The sequence below is a fragment of the Trachymyrmex cornetzi genome, unplaced genomic scaffold, assembly GCF_001594075.2.
Source record: "Trachymyrmex cornetzi isolate Tcor2-1 unplaced genomic scaffold, Tcor1.1 scaffold224, whole genome shotgun sequence".
NCBI lineage: Eukaryota > Metazoa > Arthropoda > Insecta > Hymenoptera > Formicidae > Trachymyrmex > Trachymyrmex cornetzi.
The window spans coordinates 25,371-34,845 of NW_017296891.1; the positions used below are offsets into that span (position 1 = coordinate 25,371).

Consider the following 9,475-nt stretch of genomic DNA (forward strand, 5'->3'; position numbering starts at 1 on the left):
CCTTTCCTTCTGCGATTAGACGAAGTCAGAGTAAGCCGATCACATAACGCGAGGAATAAAAGACACTGACGACCGAAGACCTCAACGCCTTCTCCTTTGGAGGTCAAAAGGAGTGGCGACCGTGAGACATCACAGATTCAGGGACCGAACGGTAAGTATTGGTTACAACCTAACCTAACCTTGCAACCGAGTGCATTTTTCTCCTTATACAGCAATAACCGTTAAAAATATTATATAAAACCTTGCAGAATATCACGCCAAGAATTACAGTGGCGGAGAGGAAACAATTCCCGGACAACGCGAAGCAGCCGGAGACAATAGCCGAGATAGCAGATAACAACTCGATGGAATAGGACGATACGACCAGCAGAGTTACCATTTATTCATTTACCAATTATTTTATTTATTTTGTTTCCGCACTAATTATATGTATGTAAAAGGTCATGTCGCATCCAAGGTGGAAAAAGTCACCAAAAAATAATTATTTTATATTCACATGCAAACCAAAGTTACCTATTAATTAATTTTATAAGAATATTTAGCATTTCATATTTTATATTTTAATAAAGAACTATATTGTCAGAAAAAACTAAAAAGAGGTAAAAACATAAATAAAAAAGAATAATACTCAACCTACCTAATCCTCAGAAAAGAAAGGCGATCCATAGTCATTCCAGCAGAGTAACCTAAAAAAGAAAATAAACAATTAAAATAAGCTATGCTAGAGTAACATGAATTAATTCACAAATAAAAATGAAATACTTACCACAATAAGAATTGCTGAGAATGATGGGTGACCCTGAAACATAAAGCATAAGTATAACAAAGACATAGAAGGTAAGAAGCTATTAATTAGCAAGAGATTTATATTATTGAGTGAAAAACATTTATTTCTTTCTCTCACAAGGGCATGTAACCCTAATTATTTTGCATGATATCAATTTATTTCAAGCATGTAAAATATTTGGAACAAAGCACATAAGTTAAAAGGAGACACAGTAATTATTTATCATTTGTAAGACAAAGACAGACATACCAAAATTATTAGACTTAGCCAAAAGGCCACTTAAACAATTATTTCAGTACATACTCTATATCGAGATTCCAAATTAATTATTATCAAAAGGTAAAGGGAAGTTTGTTCCAAATAAGTTATATAGCGTTAAGGTGCGCTAAAGTTTCATAAGGGACTAAAATTTTCATATGCGAGATATTTTGTAATTAAAGGTGTAAAAATTCACTTCCAGGAATTATTTCTGAATTATCTAGGGCATAGTGAGCCATTTCTAAATTATTTATAATTATTTCGTCATACACGAATTATTCCAGTCATAGATGTACATATATGTACTCGCATATCAACATTTTATCGATTGAATATTGTAATTGAATTAATTCAGCGACAGGGACAATTAATGAATTAAAGATAAATTATTTAAAGTTATTTCGTATTATTTCAACTTGTTTTATGAATATTTAGAGGTCCAAGAATTATTGACCAATCACAGAAGAATCGCTGAATTTGTCCAAGAACAAAATTTAATTATCCGCAGTAAAAATGTATAAAAGCGGAAAGACCACAATTAATTTGTGTTAAGGAGGTTAACTCCAAATTATTTAACGTATTAATAACCACAAAAGGCCGTGTGAATGTTGTTACTAGAGATACACTAGATTCGGGAACACCGAACCGACCGCGGGAAATAGAACAGACTCCTTCTTCTCGACATCTTGGCAGTGAAGCCAGCCATCTTTGAAATCAGTCGTGAATAGACCTTCGAACGGGACGGACGTCTGAAACCACGCGGCTCATAAATTGCGTAATTTGGCGAATTTCGGTACAAACCCGGTATCGCGACATACCGTACCGTAGCCCGACGCTAAGTAACTAACGCGTAACGCGAAATAGCGTAATACGCTATTAAAATCGCGAAATACGGTGAAAGTTCCGTTATAACCGCCAAAGTGCGGAAATCGGCGAAAATACGTCGCAAATCATCATAAAACGTGCATGGCACGATTCCCGTAAGACCAACGCGTAGGATAAACGCGAATTTAGCGAGGTTTTAACCTCGAAACACGTTGTGCGTAGTGGATGATGCAACATCACGCCACCTTTGCGAGCGGCCATATTAGATAACCGCCATTCGTCGTAAGTGCGACGCGACGCGACAACGCGAGATAGAAAGAGACAAAGAAACAAAAGGCGAGATAGTCGAATATTGAGAAATTAGTGTGTGTGAGTGATCAGAGTGAATGAGGGCCTATCAAATTAATTATTGGTGTTATTTCTGAATAAATATTTTATACCTTGTTACACCAAACGTACCTTTCGTGTATTCTTTCGCGATCATTACCATTCCTGAATTAAATAAACACTCCACCGCATATCGACGGGGACACATCCGGCGAATCAGACATCTCGACCGACGGGCCAATCAGGACAAAGGACTGAAGGAAGGCACCAATGAAGAACAACCTATCCGCAGAGTCCGATTCCATGGTACATCCAGGACTACTAATCCTTCTCTGTTAGTTGGGAAAACAGAGTGGCGACCGAAAAGTAAGACACCACAGGTGCTTTATATCATTAATTAATTAATTATTTATCCGGAAACGCGGAATTATTAAGATCCGAGATAGAGATCCGGTTATAACCTAACCTAACCCTAACCTTGACGCTGCGACCGCCCGCAATTTTCCAAAGTCCGCAGAATAATTATAAAAGGACGAAATTAATTCCAACAGGATACGCAAATAATAACAACAGAACAAACTATCACAGCAGCAGCGAGGAAGGCGTTTCCTCAAGACATCCTCCAAACAGTTCCGAAGGATGACGGCGAGACTACCAGACGGACAACGGATCCGGAAGACCAACACAACACCGCGTGAAGAATTATTAAAGAACGCGGAATTAACTTATTTTATTATGTTTTTGTTTACGCTAGATTAGCAGTTTTATTAGTTATTTTATTTGTAAAAGGTCAAGCCGTACTCAAGCTGCGATATTATACAAAGAGACACAAAGTCATAATTATATCTTACTATTTTATTACGTTACGTTACAAGACTAAAAGTTAATATATTTATCTTACACAATTAATTAACACATATATATGCTATTATAATAAAGTTTTATACCTTTTATAATTATTTGAACAAGAACCAACCTACCTAAATATCCTGCAAAACACAGAGACCGAAAGGCGATCCAATCCAATCCAGTGCGTTAACCTATAAAAACAAATAAGAGAAAAATTAGATAAAAGGAACATGTTAAAATAAAGATAAATAAAGATACTGAAAATACTTACCGATACTTACCCATAAAAGATACGCTGCAATGGATTTGGTGACCCTGAAAAAGAAAAAAGATTAATAACTTACGCCGAAGAGCGATTTTATACGTTAAAGGTTAGTAAACCACGTTATTTTGATTATTTTAACACAACGGCATGTCAGCCGAATTATTTTACTTGTTTTTAAATTATTTTACAAGTCCTGAATTAATTGGAACACATCTCCTTAGTTAGAGAGAGAAAGCATAATTATTGCACTAGTAAGACAAGGACAGAATGTCAAAATTATTAAAACTCAAAAACCTGGTTAGAAAACCATTTGATTAATTATTCCATATTGTATTGTACTGTATTGTAACGCGAATTGACGCGAGAAATCGCGAACAAACGGCAAGTTCCGCTAGTGAAGTGAAAACGCGGAAAATCGGCAAAATTACGCCGTAAATTGTTAATACACGTCTTCAGTACGTAGCCCGTAAACACCACGCGTCGTGATAACGCGAATTAAGTGAGGATTTAACCTCTTAACCGTTGTACGCAGTAGGTGACGCAAGATTGCGTAATCACCAAGGGCGGCCATATTGAGATCCGCCATTCCGCCGAAAGTGCGACGCGATGCGACAACGTGATATGTATAAGCGAGAGTGAGAGCGAGAGTGTCGATTATTCAGAAATTACGTATGTGTGCGAACTGTGTGAATGAGAGGCCGTTATTAATTAATTGTTGGTGTTTTTCTATTAAATAAATATATCTTTGTTACACCAACGTGCCTTCTCTTTGATTACGACGAACACCAATTCCATTAATAATTATAAGCGTCCAAGAGACAAAGAGAGACCACACGACGACACGAGCTTCACCATTCAGCGGCCAATCAAAGGAACGACAGACAGGAAGGAAGCCAATCAGAGCCCTTCATCGCACAAAGGCCAGCTAAGCGGGACAACCGAGGACCTGGATTACCTTCTTTGTTATAAAGGTTAAACAAAGTGGCGACCAAGGTAAGTCACGACCAGTGACAATTAAAGAATTAATTAAATAAATAGGAATTACACGGATTTTGTTAAGAATTGAGGCATTAGTCCGGTCACAACGCCACCTAAGGTCAAACTGATATTTCCTTGAAAGTGGGTACTTTTGGAGATCATAGGAAGTCCCAGTCTTTTCGAATACCCTGTGTATACTTTCAGAGCCGAATTTGTTTGAACTCTTAAGCGGGGAGCACAGACTCTTGCATAATGCATAACACATGAGGCATAAGAAAATGAAGCAATCGAAGTGCTTTATTTCCTTCCTTTCCGTGAAATAAAGGACTATGATTGGTTGATTCTCTTATGCCTCATGTTTTATGCGTTATGTAAGAGTCTGTGTTCCCGCTTTAATTCTGATTGACTAATTCTTACGGTATGTCTTATGGTTACTGTTAGAGCATGAACACAGTAGAAGAACAGGAATTAGATATTAAGATTTTAATCTATCAGAAACTGATGGGGTGGTCCCGATTGACCACGGCTCGATTGGAACCACCAATCACAGCGACCGGTGCTTAGGAGCTTTGTAGTCTCAAGCGCTGTGAGTGGCTCGTGTCCAATTGAGCCGTGTCCAACTGGGTGCCACCTGAAACTTCCGATTACATCGGAATACACGGTTTCTGATAGATTGAAATCTAAATATCTATAATTCATGTTCCTCTATTGTGCCCTTAAACACAATGGATGCATTCAGTACTACAACCACTCACTAAGCGCTCAGTGAGCGATTATAGTACTGAATGCATCCAATGGAAAGAAACACGCAATAGGAACAGAGAACAAGAAATTTCAACCTATCAGAAACCGTAATATACTTATAGCGTTTTCGGCCCGATCGGGTTTGCACCAACCTGGGTTGGATTAATCTTTCCTATTGGTTGATGTCACACGCTCTACCAATAGGAGAGCGCAAAACGCCATTAATCCAACCCAGGTTGGTGCAAACCCGGTCGGGCCGAAAACGCTATGAATATCGATCATGAAACTTTTTTTCTAGAATGAAAAGTGAAAAGTGAAAAATTTCTCCATTAACTTCAATGGATAAAATTTTCACTTTTTACTTTCCATCCTAGGGATAAAGTTTCATGATTGATACCCTGGAGCGCGCCTTCCCTACACTAAACTATAGAAAACCGCAGCTCGACGAAGAAAAGAAAGACAATACGGATAGATGTCATTTTGACTCTTCCCTACATTGTACTATAAACCGTTTTAGTAAATCCAGGCCTCTTCAGAAAGAGGTTTGGCGTTATTAAACCGTTTTAAGAAAGCCGTGTAAACGGTCTTCAATCGGTTTTACATATAAAAATTCGGTGTCAACAATTTTACACATTTTATAAGGTTAAGAAATGAGAAAATATTTTTCGTCTCAGGTTCCGTATCATAATCCATTTTTGTAAATTTTATAACCTCAAAACTTATTTCATTCTTCTATCTATCAAGGAATGTTCTATACAATAAGTAGTTTCAAATCTTTTATGTTTTATGTTGGCAATATGTTTTGTTCGGGTTTAAAGCCTTGTGTACACGATGCTAGAAATCCGTCCGAGTTCTCGATCCAAGCCCTGAAATAGAAATAGTTGTACTTTGATGACTGTAGGTAGCGTTAACACAATATGGCTATATTGATTCGTCGCGCTGATTGGGTTATACTTTTAGATTTAAAGGAATAGTTCTATCTCAGCGAAGAATCACAAGACGGTTGCAAAACTGCTGAGTCTGCTGAACGCAGCCTATGTAAACGACATACGTAACCTGTATTGGATCGGAAAATCATTGTGCGCTGATGTACGACAACGATAATACACGTTTTCGTAATTTATATGATATAAATCTCGAGGGATCATTTAGTACGGACATGCTTTCCTTTTTTCAACGGATTTACTTAATAATTACATTGATTGGAGACGCGGCCATTCTGTAACTGAAGAAAAAGCGTAATTTATATCAACATTGGTATCGAATTTACAAGTGAAATTCTTATTTTTTAAATACATTGAAATAAAAATATTTTGAAATAAATATAAGTTTGTTCCGTTTAATACAATAAAAGTTTGAAATCATTTAGCTAAATAATTATAATAAAAAATGCATGAAACAGTATATCCAGTATCAATGCTCCTTCAGATCTGAGTAAATTTTAATTTATTTTGATTTTTCGGGAAATATAATAGATAAAGCTACAAATACTTTTTTAACTATTAAAAATTATTGATATATGTGAAATTAAAATACGAACTGCTTTTAATTGAAGAGAACTAATGTATTGGGTTGTCCGGAAAGTGCGTGCGGATTTTCAAGCAAAATTTGAATGACAAATTTTTTTAGTTAAAAATAATTTTAATCTATAATGTATGCACCATTATTTTGCACAAATACTTTTCCATCTTTCGGATAATTTCAGAATTCCTCTCTCGTAGAAGTCCTGGTTTTTTTCGGAAATCTATTGAGAAATCCGCACGGACTTTCCGGACAACCCAATACATAACCTAATCTATTCACAGTGTTAGTTTGAACCATGAGGTCTGTTTTTTATTGCTGCACTTTTTGAACTAATACACACAGGGCAATAAGTTGAAGTGAAACAAATATACGTTTGTTTCACTTCAACTTATTGCACCGGTTCAGAGTGCAGCAATAAGAAACAGACCTATGGTATAAAGACAAGGGTATGCTCATCCCGTGGAAACCCACTGCGCATCTCAACCAGCTACGTCACATTCGTAAAAGAGAGAAAGAGAGGTTTATATGTATACACAGCCCTTCTCTTTCTCTCCTTCGAAACGTGATGTATGTTAGTTTTATGTCACGTGATGATCACGTGGTATCTATATGCGCATAAACATAACCTTGTTCTTGTATCATAGTTTGAACATGAATAACTCAGCAAGAAAGACAAAATTAAAGAAATTGCTGACTCTTGCAGCTTTTGCTGTGGTTGCGGAACAACAAGAAGAGCAAGAAATACAACGGAGAATACGACAATTACAAAACCGACAACGGAGATGGTGGACAAGAGAGTGGATTGTACGAAGAGAGTTTGAATTAAGAGGATCTGTTCACTTAGCACTCAATGAACTTATCAACGAAGATATAGAATCTTTTTGTAGATTCTTTAGAATGGATCTTCAATTATTCAACAATCTGTTGGATAAAGTATCTCCATATATTCAAAAACAAGATACAGTTATGCGAAAGTGCATTCCACCAATTCAAAGACTATCCTTGACTCTAAGATTCTTAGCTACTGGGGAATCTTTTCGCAGCATGGAATTCGCAACAAGAGTACCAGCTTGTACTTTATCACGTATCATTCCTGAGACAGTTAGAGTCATCTATGAAGTACTAAAAGATGAATATTTAAGGGTAACTATTAAAATTATAATTATTATTTCCTTGTATCGAATATGCTATGAATATTTCAAATAATATTTACATACATAATAATTAGCATACATAATATTTTAGACTCCAGATACCGAAGAAGAATGGAATCATGTTGCTGATAATTATTTGAGACAATGGAATGTGCCAAACTGCATCGGTGCAATGGATGGCAAGCATATTGAGTTTAAAGTTCCTCTCAGTCAAGGATCATTGTATTATAATTATAAGGGTACAAACAGTATTGTTTTATTAGCATTAGTTAATGCTCACTATGAATTTATATATGTCAACGTTGGTGTTAATGGTAGAGTAAGCGATGGAGGAGTTTTTCGTGAAAGCGATTTGGCAAAATATATAAATGATCCACAAAATCCATTAAATGTGCCAAAAGATAAGCCATTATCTGGTATGAATCAGCCTATTCCTTTTGTTATTTTAGCTGATGCGGCTTTTCCATTGCAAAATCACTTATTGAAACCTTATCCATCACGCAACTTGTCTCATGATGAGCGAATATTTAATTATAGACTAAGTAGAGGTAGAAGAGTAGTTGAAAATGCTTTTGGCATATTAGCTAACAGATTTCGTGTTCTTCTAACACAAATATATTTATCCGTAGAATCAGTTCAAAATATAACACTTGCTTGCTGCGTTTTACATAATTATATCATTAAAGAAAATAATTCTTTAAAAGGAGTAGATATTGAAGATTTAGAAAATGAAACCGTAATACCTGGCACATGGAGAAATAATAATGTACAGTTACATAATTTAGATGTTGTAAACATAAGACCTAGTAGAAATGCAATTTATATTCGTGATATTTTTAAACAATATTTCAATACTGTTGGAAGAGTTGAATGGCAAGAAGCAATGATTTAATTTTGTTAAGTATTTATAGATATGAAATACATATAAAATATAACATATAGAGATATATAGATATCTCTATATCTCTATATGTTATATTTTATATCGCTGATAGCAGAATACAATAATAAGTATAGTAATAAAATAATTTTGTATCACATACTCATTCGTACGTTACTATAGTAATAAAATAATTTTGTATCACATACTCATACGTACGTTACTATAGTAATAAAATAATTTTGTATCACATACTCATACGTACGTTACTCACTATAGTAATAAAATAATTATCACATACTTTTAACACAACATATATAAACATTTGTATGAATAATAATAAAGTGGAACGATATAAAAAACAGTATATTATTTAATCACTATCTGCATCATCTACTAATGCAATAATATTTCTTTGCAAATCTTTTAATTTTTTCAAATTTTTAATTTTGCGTAACTCCTTCTCTAAATATAGAATCCAATGTTTCAAGCCGTCTTCTGTTTCTTCATTTTTAACTAATGAAATCGCAGTCGATGCCTTTGACCAAAAAGTGTTTGTAGCTTCAGGGGATACACTTTCAGATTTTATCATTTCAAATTTTTTTCTTTTAGATAACGGTGTTGCGGTACGTGATTGTGTTGAAGTGCGACTCATTGAAGGGGACGACTGAATATCTTCATGGATATTTTCTACATAAAATAAATAAAAATAATAATTATGTAACGATGCACCCCCAAAAGGCATCGTTCCCGGCAATGCGAACATAATTACAGGCCGCGCGAACTCGCAAGTCCGCGAAAAAAACCGAACGTCGCCGAACGACGCCGAGCGCCGCAGCTCTCGCTCGTATTGTTCCCCGCCGAGAGTCACCGAATGATTCCGG

The 9,475-nt window shown here is 35.6% G+C and overlaps 1 protein-coding gene across 1 annotated transcript; it reads left to right on the top strand.

Annotated features, from left to right (window-relative positions):
• Nucleotides 1–6,075: 6,075 nt before the first annotated feature.
• Nucleotides 6,076–9,262, top strand: LOC108760484 (uncharacterized). The gene is made up of 4 exons (XM_018506475.1): nt 6,076–6,121; nt 7,191–7,700; nt 7,803–7,950; nt 9,204–9,262. The coding sequence occupies exons 2-4, from the start codon at nt 7,209–7,211 to the stop codon at nt 9,260–9,262; spliced, it is 699 nt and encodes a 232-aa protein (XP_018361977.1). The 5' UTR covers nt 6,076–6,121; nt 7,191–7,208.
• Nucleotides 9,263–9,475: the final 213 nt, after the last annotated feature.

Bases quoted from the DNA above. Each gene is read 5' to 3' on its own strand.
- LOC108760484 (XM_018506475.1), top strand. From the start codon at position 7,209: ATGAATAACTCAGCAAGAAAGACAAAATTAAAGAAATTGCTGACTCTT. The intron at 7,701-7,802 runs GTAACTATTAAA...ATAATATTTTAG, and splicing joins TAAAAGATGAATATTTAAGG to ACTCCAGATACCGAAGAAGA. The intron at 7,951-9,203 runs GTACAAACAGTA...TTTTTCTTTTAG, and splicing joins ATTGTATTATAATTATAAGG to ATAACGGTGTTGCGGTACGT.